At 39.1% G+C, this 16,836-nt stretch overlaps 1 protein-coding gene across 1 annotated transcript in view; it reads right to left on the bottom strand.

Annotated features, from left to right (window-relative positions):
* The window catches only part of INPP4A (inositol polyphosphate-4-phosphatase type I A), a 52,672-nt gene that overhangs the window by 10,812 nt on the left and 25,024 nt on the right, over positions 1-16,836 (bottom strand). The window contains exons 17-22 of the mRNA XM_009482701.2: positions 14,067-14,099; positions 9,575-9,747; positions 8,021-8,144; positions 7,169-7,295; positions 4,705-4,845; positions 3,279-3,376 (exon numbers count right to left, since the gene is read on the bottom strand). Of these exons, the coding sequence (XP_009480976.1) occupies positions 3,279-3,376; positions 4,705-4,845; positions 7,169-7,295; positions 8,021-8,144; positions 9,575-9,747; positions 14,067-14,099 (696 nt within the window). The remainder of the gene's footprint in view (positions 1-3,278; positions 3,377-4,704; positions 4,846-7,168; positions 7,296-8,020; positions 8,145-9,574; positions 9,748-14,066; positions 14,100-16,836) is intronic.

Here is a 16,836-nt window from a genome sequence, read left to right on the forward strand (position 1 = left end):
ATCAAAGCTTACAGCAATTAATCCAATTCTTAATTACTTAGTACCACCAACAAAACAAATCCAAGTTTAATTAAACTCACCTGGAAATATACATTCAGGTTATTTAAAACTTCAGTGTCTCAGAATCTGATAGCAATATAATAACAGAGTGAACAAATGGATCAAGATTGGTATAGTACCTTGGTTTGTGGGTATGGTACCTTGGTTTGTGTGTCACAGTGTACTTGCTTTCACACACTATTCAGAACTGTATATAAACATGTAACTGCCTGTATTATCGCCCCTTAGAGGTGACAGGGTATCATGCATGTCTCCACAGCAACCCCGAAGATTTCATTTTATATTCTGCTCACATTTCAATTTTATGTTTGTGAGCTGGCCAGTTTTCAAGAAACACTGTTTCTGATAGGACAATGCACTCCTATGATCTGTTTATTAATATTTCACTAAGTGGAAATAAATCGGTTGAAATTTTTCAATATTTCAGAGTGCTTTCAATAGTTGTCTTACATGTTCAAAGTGTTACACATCATCTCTTACACACGTGGCAACATACTCAGACAATCATCAACAAGTATTAAATAGGTTGTCTTTTTCTTTTTTTTTTAAGGGTTAACTACAGAGGACACCAACTAAGGCTGTGAATGGATAAACAAGGTGGTATGCACTGTTAAACAATGACTATGTGACAAAAAGAAGAACCCCACATGGGTGATATATGAGGTTTTATTTTTGGACCACATCTCTTCTCACAGCAAACAGTATGTTAGCAATATTGTGTCTATCCTTGTCTGCTCTGCTTGAACTCCACACCTAGAAAGCAAGTTAATACCTGTAAGCAAAAAGAAGGCACAAACCATCTCTCCAGGTATTTCTAAAGACAAGGAGAGCTAAATGGAACAAGGACAAGGAGCTAATGAAGCTAAGACAGTAATTCACGTCTTAGAAATTCTGCAGTGCTTAGAATTAAGAGCACAGGGACAAGGACACTGGATCAGTAATCAACTTCCCTTGTGTATTGTTCTTGAAGAGAACATTTCCTACAAGCTGCCAGCAGATACTTCACTGGGCTTCTTGTCCCCTAGAATGATCTTTTTGGTTTTCCTTTTGCCTATACTTATCACAGACTACATCACTGGCTGGTCATAATAACCACCTGTTTTACAGTTAAATGTAAAATGTTATTCTCTCTTGAGAAGGGTTCATGGAAAAGTATGTTTCACTTTATATCACCACAGAGCAGGTACAAAACACACCCTCAGACCTTCCTTATGGCAAACACAGTCCCAGGTTAGTCTCAAGCTTTTCACGGAGCATCTCTAGCACATCTGCTGGGACACCTGCAATATTTTTTTCACACTTCTAATCAAAACTTTTGCTTGATGTTTATAACCACAAACCATTTTCCCAAGCTGGATTGCAAAACCAGGTACAATATATCTGCATTTACCCAGGACAAACAGTGAAGCAGAAGAAAGTTTTGGCAGAGGGCAGATTTTCCCCCTTTGTGGTATTCATTTCATGTGGCAGGGATCAACGTAACAAGAAGTAACCAGAGTAAGGGAAAAAGGCAGGTGGACACAAGACTATTTTGTTTTCTTTCACTGTTAAGATGCATGTTAATGCCACCTGTCCAACGCTGCATGCCAACTTTATTCACAACTTCAAGTTACTCAAGGAAAAACCTCTGGCATAAGGAGTGTGTGTTACTGGTGAATGAGAAACTCAAGGTCATGGCACCAATGCTCTTTAAAAATAGAGGAGAGTAAGTATAAAGTTAAAACAGAGTTCAAAAAACATGAAAAGAGAAGGAACAAATGTCAGGGCAGAAAACACATTGCAGGATAAAAAAAAAGTTTCAGGAAAAAAGGCACAAGATAAAAGACGATTGGATCAACATAAAAGGTTTGGGGACAAGGAAAGAAACAAGTAAAAAGTGAGCAAAATCTAAGAAGAGAGCAAGGAGATGAATGGGAACTATCATTATGGAAGACTGTGGACAGAGACATGAAGTAACAGGGAGAAAAGCAGAACAAAAATCACTTTACATTGATTAACGTTTGAACTTTACAAGAAAGTCTCATGCTAAACTACTATATAATAAAAAAAATAAATTTTTGCAGCTAGACTTTCAGAGAATTAATTATGGCCGATTATGAATGCCTGGAAGGAGGGCAACAGCTTCTGCTCTCAGCTGCATCAAAACAAATCCAGGGTAACTGAAAGTACAATAACATATAACAGACAGAATTCTTACTGTCCTGTTGCACGTTGCTGCATTTGTATTTCTGCAATAAAACTGCAACTGTGGGACCCATGAAATTAGCTTACAAGAGGTGTTCAGGGTTATCCCTGGAAGAGTTCAAAAAACGGGTAGACGTGGCACTTTGTGACATGGTTTAGTGGTCATGGGGGTTTTGCGTTGATGGTTGGACTGATGATCTTAGAAGTCCTTTCCAATCTTAATGATTCCTAGTTTTTACTTTCATTATAAATGATCCAGCCACCAAGCCAGGAGGCGTGGGGTTGCTACTCTACCCTTAACTGGTTTAGTGGTGGACTTGATAATGTTAGGTTAATGGTTGGACTGGATGATCTTAAAGGTCTTTTCCAACCTAAACGACCCTATGATTCCATGATTCTAGGTAATAACGAATCAATGAATTTTCACCATTTTTGTCATCACACGTAAATAACACCTATGCCACTGCTTTCCAAAAAAACTAGTTACAAGTAAGAAATTTTCCTATATTCCAGTAAAATTCAAGCTTGTAGCTATTGTCTTTCTTCCAGGTGCTAGACTTCTCTGTTGCTGACTGCAGATGCGACAGTTATAGGAAAGTGCCAAAGGATAAGCAGAGGGAAAGTGATTAAGTTTCTAAAAACTGGCAGTTGCTCTCTGTGCGAGTTATCATAAGTACAGAGAAAATGACCAAAACCGGCACATAAAAGTGCTACTGCTATGACCTCTCACTTTCATGCCTTCCCCTCATGCCAATCTAACTGCCTAGCTGCATGTTTATACAGTACATAATGCCACTTAGAAGGAGTGGCAAAGTAAATTAAAAAAAGGAAAGTTAATCAGACTGACCTTTAAACCTCTTGAATCTGCTCTACTTAGTACTAATGTATTAAAATAGAGTTGCATCATTTCTTAGAGGTTACTAATGCTGGCGTATTATCAACATTTAAACAACAAACATGAAGCAAACAAATTAAAAAAATCAGCCTGAATTGTGCTGTTCAACCAAATTTGCCACTAATTACCAAATACTTACAATCATCAGGCAAAACTTCCTTGAACTGCTCAAAATAGGAATTCAACCGCACTAAGCTTTCCATGTTTATTACTTCTTGCAGTGAGGTGTCTCCAAACCTTTAAAAGGTGAAGAAATGAACAGTTAAGCCCAAGGTAAAAGGTTTCTCCTCTTCTTTGAAACAACTGCATTTGGCAATATGACTATCAAAAAACAGTTTAAAGATTCATCCTATGAAATTCCTAACAATTCAAATGCAGAGTAAAGTGTAACAGAGAAGTGTTGTAGTGATTCATTACAGAAAAAGGAAATATATGAGTGTGAGGGGAAAAGTGGGAAGGAAGGTGAAAGAAAAATCTTGTAGAAAACAGTACTTAAAATTCTTTGGCCTTTGTGTCTCTCTTTCAACATTAATGCCCATCTGGTAAATCATTTTGCCAAAATTCAGATTTTAATAATGGACTTACTAGTTTAGTTCATAAGCTAATAATAACCACAACATCAGTAGATAGGATTGAGAACTTTGCCTTCAGACATGTAAATGAGAAGTATGGATCTAGGAGTAATAAACCATGAATGTAATATTGTCAACAATGTCATGATTCATCTCATGTAACTACATCTACATACATATATATGCACACACAGTGCTGACATCTGTAACTATGCCAGTCACCTTGGGCTCCCTTTACAGGCAACAGAGGACAACAGTCACTGCTGGAATGCCTTTGTTAGACTTTTTCTAGTTGTCCACCATCATACTGCACACTCCACCCGGGTACCAAGGCTGCTGTCACAACACACATGTGCCTGACTTCACTAGCATTCTCCATTAGAGCAGTGCTCTGCCAGTGTATTCTTTACAGCATATGGCCTGTAAAGAAGCCTGGTGGCTCTTCCAAAACTGAACAGTTTCGCTAGCAAATATAATACATAATCATATTTTTCAGCTTTACAAGAACAGTGTTGCATTACCTAAGTACTGAAACAATATATCAAAACAAAGGTCCGTCTGGCCCATTATCCTGGTTTTTGATAGTGGCCAGAAGCAGAAATCTAGGGGAGAGTGCAAAACCAAGAGGGCAAATACACAGCAATACTCAGAATGGTGTCTCAGCCTTTAGTGATCTGTCACTCACAGAGGTCTCAAGTCACAAGCAGCACCTCTGTGTTAAACAGCGCATGACAGATCTCCTCTAAGTTCACTTCTGAACCACATAAACCTGCACTAGACTCAAAGCCATGAGGTAAGGAGCTCCACAACTATGTGCCATATGAAGAAGGACCTCCTTCTGTTTGTTTTGCATTTGACAGCTTCATTTAATATTCTCTTTTTCGTGCATTGGAGAAACTGAATCGCTGTTAGTAATGCAACAGTGCAAAACCATAGAGAACAGGAGATTGCTGAACTGCCATTAAGATTGAGCTTGCATGACTGAATACATACTTCTCTGCTAGGGTTTGCTGCTCATTGATTCCCACATTGAAAAGAACAGGCTGAACCCTCAGTAACATGCCACTTTGAATCTCTCGTGGCAACAAATCAAACAAGGCGCTTGGCAAAGGGATCCTCACATTAAATCCATCGCTGAAAATAAACAAACAGCTATTAGACATAAACATCAAAAAGCTACATTCTGAGAATGTGTTATTTATGTAAAAAGGGATAACATCTATAACATAATACAACTGTTAAAACGTAAGTATCAGTCAAAACAGAGGACTTTAAGGAACTGCCACAGCTTGCTCCTAATCAGAAAAGCTATTCTAGTTCAAGAACAAACTTGCAGCAACCTGTAATGTTGATTTTACATCATCATGGATGTTTCAATCAGATCTACCAATTTCCTGACAAAAGCTGATTTTACTCTGCTCATGAATACTGCAGCTCTTGTACAACTTGGGTAGAAAAAGCCAAATTTTGGCATGTCCTCATCTCATCAAGAGTAAAGTATATTTGATTTTAAAGTGATAAAGACTAGTGATGATGCACATGCATAAAAGGATAAATTTTTGGATACAGTAAGTAGTACTGACATTTCTGAGCAGGATAGCGGCAATGATAGTAGCGACTCAAGCATAAATTGAAGGGGGAGCTAACAAAAGCACTGATACAGATCTTATGACTCAGACCTACAAGCTGTTCCTGCAGCACAACAGGTTACCTTGGGTCAGCTGAGCTACAGCAAAGAGCACTGTGTCTGCTTTATCTCGTGGCAAATGTGAGGTAACACTACTTATCTTATCTGATAACATCAGTGCAGACTAAGTAAGGTATGTCATATTACCCGATGTTGGAACTGCCAAGACAGAAGTTACTGCCCTTTGTGTGCTGTGTGTTAACCTATCAGCAGCAATACCTTGGTGTTACATCCAAGTCGTTACAGCGCAGAACTCTCAGGTACAGCATATACTCTCTAAGTCTAGCAAAAGAGCTCTGAGAAGTGTATAATAATGTAATCAAAATTGGTCTGTCCCACATTTACACTGGATGGACACACAAATCCTATGCTATGTCTGAAAGCAAAAAACCTCTTTTCACCTCTAAATGTAAAGCTTCCAATAATTTGCACCAAAACAAATAGGCATAATTTCTGTCTTCTCTTTCTTGAGTAAAATCTAGACAGCAAAATAATAAGCAACACTATCAGATCTGAAACTAATGAAGACTGGTTTCCTCCAGATTAGTGTCCTGTAGCTGATGGCAAGTTTCAACTGAAGATTTTCTTTGAAAGGAATTTTCTGTCAGCTGTCAGCCATTTCCAGAGGTCTCAGCAACTTCCATAACATACATGATTGTACTGCAGACCTTCTTCAGCCAGGGCACTTTTCATTGCATGTGAACCTTAACTTAACAAAGTTCCTCTAAATGTTTTTATCTTTGAGAATTCTAGCTCTTTTTCAGACATGGAGGAAGCTGGGCAAAGCCCCAGTGGAGCTTGGTACAGCACACTGTAATCGAATAATCCTTATTTCCTCCAGAAATCAGATTCGAAACAAAAAGATTCTAAAGACTCTGAAATACAGAATCATTAAAACACTGACTTTTGTGAGGCCTCTGTCCTTCCACAGCTTCATCCCTACCTCTGAACTGGCTCCCTATGGGCAAGAACTCTATTGCAGGGGCCCATCAGCCCCATGTCAGAAACCAGTGCAAGGCCAGCTGATAAGCAGGCTGAGGCATTCAGATTGAAGCATGACTCTGTTGTCAATGCTTCAATTGTAATAAAGCTGTAACAGGTCAGTCCCACTCCACTTTACGTGAGGATGTGAATGTTTGTCACTTCAGACTTTTAAAATAAAAATCGCTTTTAAGCTCAAACTTGAAAATCTCTCTTCTCAGACAAGCGGCCAAAATGAGCAGCAGTCTGGTGTTTCACAAGCATATGTAAGTTAAAGCCAGCTTGGCCCTGATAGTTTGGAAATTGATCCTAAATAGGCCTCACCTCAGCAGCAGCCCATCAACTGCCCAATACACGTTCCGTGTCCCATTGTGCTAACGGTGGCCCATTACTCAGTGGCATACAGTAAAGCACTGACCAGCTGAGCAAGAGCAGTGAATTTCAGATAATGAGATCTGCCTCAAAAGTCAGCCTGAAATTTAAAATCATCACAAGTGCTTAAGAAAAGATTGAATACTTCTGGCTTATGACTGTGGAAGGCTAGGTCAAGATGATATTTATCCAGAAAACAATACTGCCATGGTTTGAGCCTTGCCATATATCCCTTTTCAGCTTAGCTCCCTGTAAAATGCAACAACAGTAAAAATGAGCAAGTCCACTTCAAAACATTGCTTTTAAGTTCTGAAGAGAAAAACAGCACAGTACAAAAATGACATAATTCAAGTGCAGTATCACTGCTTCTCCCATCTGCAGTCCCACCCCGCTTCCTGCCACCCCCATTTTTTTTACCGATTTCCAGTGATAACCGGCAGCATGTCAGTAGATGTATTTGATGTGGCCTGAGTTACTTTAAAGGTTACATTCCTCAAGTCCATGATTCCCAAACTCATGTCCTCCAGCATTGCCAGCTCCTCACCTAAATCAAAGAGGAAAAAGTGAATCATAATAATTACTTGTTATGTACAACTTCCCTTTATCACTTTGATGAAGACTGCAGGTCATCGCTCTCATAAAGAAGTTCTATGGACAAAGAAGCTCTGGAGCCCAGGCCTTCACCTTGACCTACAGACAATGTCATGATTGACTTTATGAGTTCAGCAAGTTTAGAAAACACCGATTATCTAGCACAGTCCAGACTACCGTTCTTCAAGTAGATTGTATGCTGATTTTCCAATTTAGATGATGCTAGTAAGAACTTCTCAGCATTGTCACAGCCATGATACCCTTTGTGCTGGAAAAGTTACAATGTATTCAGGATTTGCTCATTTTGTACTGTAGGATTACAGGAGGTCAAGAAAATTAGAAAAGCATATTTTGGGCACAGTTTCTCCCAGCTTACCAGAATTTTAATCTGTTTCTTTTCTGAAAAAATGATCAATATGATATATTTTTTTTAAAAAACCTTTGACATTATATTATAAGGCTTTATCCTTTCCAAGTAATTCAACTAAATACAAAGAAATTCAGAGTTGTTAGCTAACTAAGCACTCCAGATATAATCTGGTTTTGCATTTCAGTTTTCAAAATCATTTTGTAGCAGAGCTGCAGATTGTCCCAAACACTCATCTTCTGCTGCAACCAATTTAAATCAGAATTTTCTGACTCAACAGCTAATACCACCCACTTGCCCTATGCCTTTACCGTAAGTGCTCAGCAGGCTCTCAAACTGTGCCAGCAAGCCAATGGTGTAGAGTTGCCTTAGGAATCCATCATCATGCAGGCAGTTCCTCAGCTTGATAATGAAACCACAAATGAGAGCTGTCAGCTGTGGGAGAGAAAACAGACGAGAGTGAAATGATTCAAGACAAAAAAGGCTTTTCAGCCCCGAACGGAAACAATATCACATATAAAACGTGCATAAAATCTGTCAGACTGATGTTCCTTTCCCTTAAATGTCACTCTTCTTTTCCTTGCAGCTGAAGAGAGACAACGAACCAACAAAAAACCAAAACATTCACAAAATCAGGTTTAGGGCACATCTCGCAAGCTCTCCCAAAATGGGACTGCTGTTGCTCTCACATCTATTTGTTTTCTGGACACAATCACTTGTATTAGGGTCTACAACTTAGGAATTACAAAAGAGTCTCCTTGGAGAATTGTTTTTGTTACAGATGGAAAAACAATACAGCTAGTCATGAATTTTGATAGTATGAATAAATGATTTTTTTTAAATGACATTTTAAGAAAGCTTAAAAATGCAATACCTGTTTGCATTATGCAAAGATTCAAACTCTAGTGTTAGAAGATATTCAGGACAAGGTCCTGAAGACCTAGTACTAAGATCAGTACTAAGATCTAAGATTAGTACTAGTCTTAATTCACTCTGTCAACAAAGGAATTTCCCAAGTGATTGCCATATGCTATGTACACACTTTGTTACAGAATTAAACAAAAGGGTATAAAGTTCTGTTTATGACAGGTAAACATATTCAGAGCATTGAGTTTAAAAATTATCTGCAATATGAAGTGCGTTTTGTATAGAAAAATTCCCTTGATTTATCTCTATGAGATATTACATTGTGGGACAACAGCCCTACAAACAACGTCCAAGAGGTAAGCTGCTTGAAATAAATGAACGAAATACTGATTTCATGGGGAAGTAGACACACTACAGAAGTATAGTGGGCAGAAGAAATGTGCAAGGATTTTTAGTGCAGACACCTGCTAGTCAGTGGCTGACACAAGAGACCCCAGCAGGCTCAGAAACAGAACTTCTAGGGAAAAAACCCCAAAACCAGCACTCATTTCTCTCCCTGTAGCTGGACTTCTCCCCTTAGGTACTGCAGGTCCCGTTGGGTTTTCTTGATGCAGAAAACAACAAAAGGTAACCAAGGGAGTACACTTGTGCTCATGGGCTTTTTTTTCCCCCTCTTTCACTTCTTACTTCCGGTTTCAGTTTGGTGGCATCGGAAGGCAAAGGTTGTTTCCGTAGACAGCAGTATATTTTCACTAGTTGTGGATTTTTTTTTTTCAAATAGTGAACGTATATCCAAGGGGACACTTAAGTTATATATTGTCAAATGCATGTAAGTGACCAGTAAGGACAGGATAGCACAGCCTGTGCGAGGACATCACAGTGTTAAACCCAAGAGTAGAACAGATCTCAAAAATTCTGAAAACGGTCACCTTTCATACTTCATATAAACCCCACCACATGTCAGAGTGCAATCAAATCATGCATATCTGCTTGCTTACAGTTTGACAGAAGACAACATCCCTGCGATACTGAAGGTTCAGGCAGAGCCCTATTGTCGGGGCGCTGTCCTGCATTAATAAAAAGACCATGGCTTTCTTTGCCTTGTCACTCATCATGGCTACGCAGTCTGTGAGCGTTGTCAGCAATGGATAAAGAGCTTCGCTCCATTCACCTGGTTAAAAGAAAAAAATTAGCAGAACTCTAAGTACTTTATTTGAAACAAACAAACATGCATTAAGAAGGAACTTCCTGTTGCAAGTCAAAGTTGTTGATAATTCACATCTAGGGCTTGTTTTATTTTGGCTGGCTGGTTACTCCCGCCTTGTTATTAATTAAGTAATCTTACAGAGTGGTTATCGCATGAGGAAAATATGGAGAATTTTACTCTGTAAGGCTATGATGACTTTCCTGACCATTTAGTAGCTCCCAGATTTGTGCCCACAGAACAGGCTATACAATAGCTGATTTGGAAAGTGTAACAGAAGGATGAATATCTATATACACAAGTGTATATCACTGCGTGTGCATGTTCAAATACACCCTTTCACAGTGCATACATGGACAGACAGTGTGGAGTCCATCGTATAACAGAAATAGTGAACATCTGCTTAGCCATTTCTGTCAATGAGATTTCTCCCAAATATCTTGGCTTTGAACCTTTTGTGGACTCATAGGTGTATCATTCAACTGCCTCACCGTCTTACTGATCCTTGTTGCACCTCCGTGAGGTAAGATGATGCTTATCTCCCATTTGGAGCATCAGAATAACAAGGCAGAGAGGTGAAAAATTCATATAGGTACTCTTTTAAGTGTCCTCTGCTGAGTGGCTTTGAAGGCTTAGAGCTAGCTAGCAAGGAACACTACATATAGTGATTTAGATGGGAGTTAGCCAGATCCTTGGAAGTAGTTCAGAGCTTGACTTCCACTGAAATACCCGAGATATGTCCCAGAGGAACTCTATTCAAGGTCCTACACAGGAAGCACAGAAATGAAACTGGGTTGCCAAAGTCCTATTTTAGTACCCCAAACATTGCACCTTCCTTCTCCTGGAGATTGCTCTGTCTTAAAATGCCCCACAAGCTCAGTTTCTTTTCTTTCCTTCTTTAATCTTTTGTCTTAATCAACCACCAATTTAGAAAAACATTTCCATGACTGTAAGACAAATTATTCAGATGCTATACCAAAATCCATTCTATCTGCAATATAAAAAGAAAATACAACAGCACTTTGGTTTTGCCCTTCTTAATGTAAGGTCAAAACAGAAGAACAATTCTCTTTTTAAAGGGAAGGACAATGTGTTTTATTTTTAAAAAGCATTGGACCTCACAAACAGAACACACACAGCCCCCAGCCCAGTTGGCTGCAGGAACAAGGCAACGTACAGATCAGAACCTGCATGAATGGGGCACTTCAAGCCCCTGAAAGGAAGTTGTTTGGGATTTTGACTCAAAGGCCAGGATTAAGAGCTAGTAATAATAAACGTTTCTTTGATAACCAGCCAAAGAGGGGAACTTTGGAAATCTGCCAACAGAAACATAACTGACAAGATTAACAGAACTATCCTTTTTGCTTTTGTTCTATGCGGTAGATAGATAACCTAATAAACTACAAAAAGGGGAAGTTGTTTGGCACTGTTCCATTGCCGTAAAAAAACCCCAGGAAACATCAAAAGCACAGGCAAGGAGTTACAGCTTGTCTTTTATATTCTATTAAGTATTTTCTCTCAAAATAAATCAGATGCCATAACATGGCCCCATGAGCACTTAAAAAGCAAAACACAGATGATACTAACAGTGTGTCTCTTGCTGCATTTAAGAGCTTTTCTATAAACAAGTGAGGATGACAAAAAGAACTGAAAAGATCTTCCAGCGCATCATCATCATCTTATTGCCTGTATATACATACATGTATATAGTTATTAACTCAGCGGAGATTTAAAATTGTAGTGTGTCTGGCAGCACTTCATTTGAAAGATATGTTTATCTGGGATAATCACAAAGTATACTGGTGGTATACCAGCCTGCCTGAAGATAAAGCTATTGTTAGATGGGTTCTTTTTTTCTCCCAGCACTCACATGCAATGCAGTGGCTCCTCCAGGGTAATGAGCAAAAATCCTCTGTGCTGTGTATTCTCTTGGTTTAAAATTTTGTCCATGAAAAAAAAACCCTTGTCAGTCTGCAAAAATTCTAAATGCTTTTTGCTACCTACTTCACAGAGGTGTCACCTGTGTTCTTTTAATTTTTTAGTCAACGGTACTTGCTATTAACAATGAACAGGAATAAAAGGAATTGCACTCCCAGGCTCAAATCAGGTTGTAACATTTCACTGGCAGTGTTTCAGTAAATGTGAAAGGACTCTAAGTGTTCAAGTTCTGCCTGGATTTTCCTGTCCTCCTGTCTTCCCCTCATTAATTTCCTAACAGAACTTTATTAATGAAAGGATATTTTCTATCAAATCAATCAATGGCACCTTCGAACACCATGAGGCACTAATTCTAAAGTGAAATCTACTCTGAGCTCTGCTCTTACATTCTATGAGATGACCAGAACTTTTAAAAACTGTTATAGACTCCACTGGGCAGACCCATAGGTAGGATGATTTGGCGTAGGGCCTGAAACAATGGAGATACAACAAGTTGTTACACATTTACAACAGCCGGAGACCTAGTCCAAGCTAGCTGTTGGTATGTCTGGGACACAAATCCTGCTTTTTAATCAGAGGTTTCTAGTTCATGGTAAAAGTTATGCCATCTAAAAACTGGCATTGTACAAACTGGCAGGATGCTTGTCATTTGCTTTAAGCACTTTATATTGTACAGCAAGAGACAAATCCTGCAGTCCCCACTCAAGACAGCTACAGCTGAGTTCTGGCTGGTAAATAAGGGCCAGACTTGGCCCCGTAAGTCTTTGCTATTTTTCTTACGACTGCTGCTGACCAAAGTCATACCTTAATGTACACTTTGAAATGTGGCATTGGCGGTGGGGGGGAAGGATATGCTGGGAATGCCTGTGAGTTCACATAGTGGACCTTCTCTCACTATACGCTACTGACTATTTTATAAAAAACTGATGTCTTGTTAAGAGAACCTAATACATAAAGCCTGTATAAATCAAGGATGTAATGACAGGTGGGAAAAGTTTTTGCTTCCCTCCCCCCCCCCCAAGAGTCTCTCTTCTCCAGAGCAATAAAAATATTATTAAAATAACTGTCCTCCAGACCCTTGAAAAGATATTTTTAGTCTTTTCACATTAAAAAATGCCTAGCATCCATAAATCAAAGTACTGGGCACCCGCAGTTGCCTTTGGTTTAGGTCAGGGTTGCAAGGACTCATGATTTCTATAAAAGGGAATCATTAAATAAGTGGTAGTTGCTTAGCCCTGATCCAGGAAAGAATAATCGGCAACCCACTCAAGCACACAGTCACATCACATTTGGCTTCAGAGGGAAGCAAGCATTAAGTGCTTCACTACACTGCAGCTTCAGCCACTTGAGTTTAAGATGCAGTTTTGGGTATATCTGGGTACCCAGTTGGGGTAACCTGACTGCTTTTAATTACTCCCATCTTAAAAATAAAAAAATAGCATCCATTTATGTACCACATTCATATTTTTGCAAAAATTAAATGGATGTTCCAAGAATTAAAAACACATGGAGGCTTTTATTGATTAAAACCACTTTCTTAGTGTTAGAAGGGAACAGGGTGGAGAGCTGAGAAGAACATTAATATACTTCATGAAGATGAAAACCATACCTGCACTGGGGCTTTATTTCCTATTGGTTTCACTAAACTCAGGAGCCCATGCTGTAACAGTTCAAAGACTGAACCTTCACTGAACTCAGATTAAACTACTCTCAAATGGGAGAAATTGCAGCCATCTAGCTGGGAGAGAGTGGTATTACAGGGGCATATTATTCAGACCTTGTAAATGCAACACCAGTGTGCAGAAGTACAAGGAGAGAGGAAAGAAGGCTAAGAGCGGGATGAAAGTCTCCTAAATTCTGTATTCCGAAACATTAGACTTGCAGTGCCCAACACTGCTTGGTGTGCACCCGCAACACAGATTCTCCGTCAGCCTTGTTGGCTGCTCCATGTTTTTCTGCTCAAGTTCTCATTCAGAAAGGCCAGCTCAACAGCACATATGAAAGGGCATGTCTGAAATGTCGGACTCCCACAGACTTCAATAACATCTGGAACAGGCCTCAAATCATTCTCACCCACAACAGTTTGCTAAAACACATCAACTGGAGAAACCAAAGAGACCATGAACAAGTGCTCTCCCATACCTGGTCATGAGAAGTTACCAGATACCCCCTTGCAGTATTATTTAGGAAAATAACAACTTCTCAATATGCTTAGGTAAGTCATGTGATATTGCAGAGCATTACCGTTTGAAAATGGTCAACCTTAACAGCAAGTCACTTGTTCAGTTGTTAATTATGAATCAAACCCTGCAGTTTTCGGAAGAAGCAGAAGCCATGAATGCACATACCTGGGCCAGATTCTTCCGGAGCGGGGCTGCAATCTGCACAGAAATGGAGGGGCAACATGCATGATTAAGGAGCAGCAACACAGTCTAAACATAAGCAACTCAAAAGCTCAATGCCAGGGTTCTCAAACACTTTCACCGAGGGAAGAGGAGCTCAGCAGAGATACTCCTTCGCCTGCGGGCACCCAGGGCATGGGCTGTCTCCATCACTCCACTGTTTCTGATCAGAGGAACGCCTGGATGGGGACTTGGAGGAAAGCCAGTACCCGCTAGCTCAGGGGCTCTCTGTGGATTACCAGCAAGCGCACTGTCAATCCGCAGGGATCCACAGGGCACAATTTGAGAACCACTGGTTCAGTGCAATTACAGAATAAGCTGGCAGTAAGGCTGCTAAACAGAATAGCAAAAGACTAGCAGTAAGTTCAATGCACTTAACAGAAAATGACATTAAGGCACCCACAACGCAAGAGTAATAAAGAAACACTACTTTGCTGTCTTAGACAAATTTCTGTTATACAATTTCTGAGATAGTTAACACAAGCATTAGATTGTATATTAAGGGCTGAAACCTCACCAGTGAAGCCTGTGACTGTTCCACACTCACTTCAGTGGGAGGAACAATCTGTCAGATGAAAATACACTACAGTGCAATGTAAACAGTAAAAATAATATACACCCTGTTACAGCAAGTCTTGCATTAATGAGAAGTAGTTTATTAAGCTAACAGGATCTATACTTCTGTTGTCTGTATCTAGATTCACTAGTTAATGAATTACGAGTTTGAAAATAACAACAGAAAATATCAAATTCAATTGCATGCATTAGGACAATCGGCTAAGCTAGACAATCCAAGATAAAAACCTCTCAGTAAATTAAAACTCATCATGTTCATTAAAGAAGCTATACGCCCCCATGCAATTCTAGTAATGAATACCTAAGCCTGTAACAAAAATAAATTTTAAAATAATTTCTTAAGTCTCCCTTCTACTATTTCAGGCAGTGTTTTCTTTCACAAACATTCATTTCTAGACAGATCCTCTAAAGTCCTTCAGTAACATTCTACTGTCTCTCTCTTACCAATTCTGGAACTACCTTGCTTTGCTGGTTTTTACATTGCTTTCAAAAAAATTTCCGGCCGCTCTCTGCTCAGTGTCATTTATTCAAAACTCAGAATTACTAGCAGAAAAGGTGTTAGTCCTTTGAATACATGACAAGGAAAAACTTTAAAATGTTGTGATTCTGAATTTAGAGACAGGATCTTCTTTGTCCCTCAATTCTTCCCACGAGCAGTTGTGGAAAGTGACAGTGAAAGGGAATTAACAGGCCAGGTTTGGTGTGGAGTCAAGGAAAGTAACTCAGTGGGAAAATTCCCACTGATGTCAGTAACACCAGGTTTTTTCGTAGTATTGAACCTGTTCCTCTGTCAAAAATACTGACCATTAATTAGGAACTACAGTTGATGAGAATGTGATCAAGTACTCAGCTTGCCCTGGCTTACAATAAACTTCCAAGTGCAATTCAAATTGCTCATTAAGACCTATGAACAATGTTTGCACCAGATAACTAAGAAACAGGATTCCCTCTCCAGGATTTTTTAAGTTAAATTCACCCAACATCGGTTGACAGTCAGACTTCAGATCTAGTCCTTACGCTTAGGTAGCACTGAGAAACGGCAGCAAGCCCCTTAGCTTTAAAGCTTGCGACCCTTCTTGATTTAATGTTTCTGTCCCAGGTTCTGTGGATTAAATGGAAAGATTTTTTTTTCTCCTATTTTGGAGGAACAGTAGGGAAAGGTTACAGAAACTCTTGGCACAAACAAACCCTTTGGCAGGTAAGTGCAGCTAATTCCACTTTTATATGGCATAAGTGTCAAGATCCAGAGTAGATTTAAAAGATCAACTGAAATGAAAGAAAATGATTGTTCTAAGATGCTTTCAGCATCAAATTGTCATGGGAAAAGCTTCTGATATCACCCAGCACAGATTTTTCCTGTTTTTTTAATATTAAAAATCCACAACTTTTAATCATTGATATGAAGGTACATTGAAGTTTACTGATAAAACTTCCATGGAAGTACATATAAAACTTCATGTAAACTAGCTAGCAAATAAAAACATCTAAAGGTATCAAACTGGTAGAAGAAACTTAGTGAAAGACTAATGGAGAACACATTCTGAAACAAGAACCTACTCTCCTATTCCTTTATAACACACAAAAATGTCAGTCTAATCTAGAAAAACACGGTCATTTAAGATACTAAGCAAATCATACGTAACATGTACAAAGCTACACAAAAAAATATTAACATTTATTTTAATTTCCTTCTTGCTTTCTTTTTCTTAGGGTATTGCCTTCCACTGCAACATTAACAATGGGATGGACATGAAGTCACAGACACACGTAAGGGACAAAGGGCCATCAAACGGTAAGACAGAACAGGAAATGAAAACATAAATCAATCTTTCTAGAGCTTAACTTGGCACACCTGCTCTATTAAGTGGCCAAATCACAGTGACCACATGTACAGAATGTAAGAATAAATCAAATAGGTACATATGTAAATGAAATAATTCTGAAATTTAATGCACAGCTGCAAAACTGTCAGCCTAAACTGATAAGGATATCTTTCATTCACATGCTCATGGCGTTATGCTGGATACAATCCAGCACCCGCTTTACCTCAAAATTTTGATAGGATTATTCCACTGAGAGCTCGCACTGCCAATTCCTACCTTCCAGCTACAAGAAGTCTAACTAATTGAGTGCCTCGGCA

Source organism: Pelecanus crispus, chromosome 1 (genome assembly GCF_030463565.1).
Source record: "Pelecanus crispus isolate bPelCri1 chromosome 1, bPelCri1.pri, whole genome shotgun sequence".
NCBI classification, from domain to species: domain Eukaryota; kingdom Metazoa; phylum Chordata; class Aves; order Pelecaniformes; family Pelecanidae; genus Pelecanus; species Pelecanus crispus.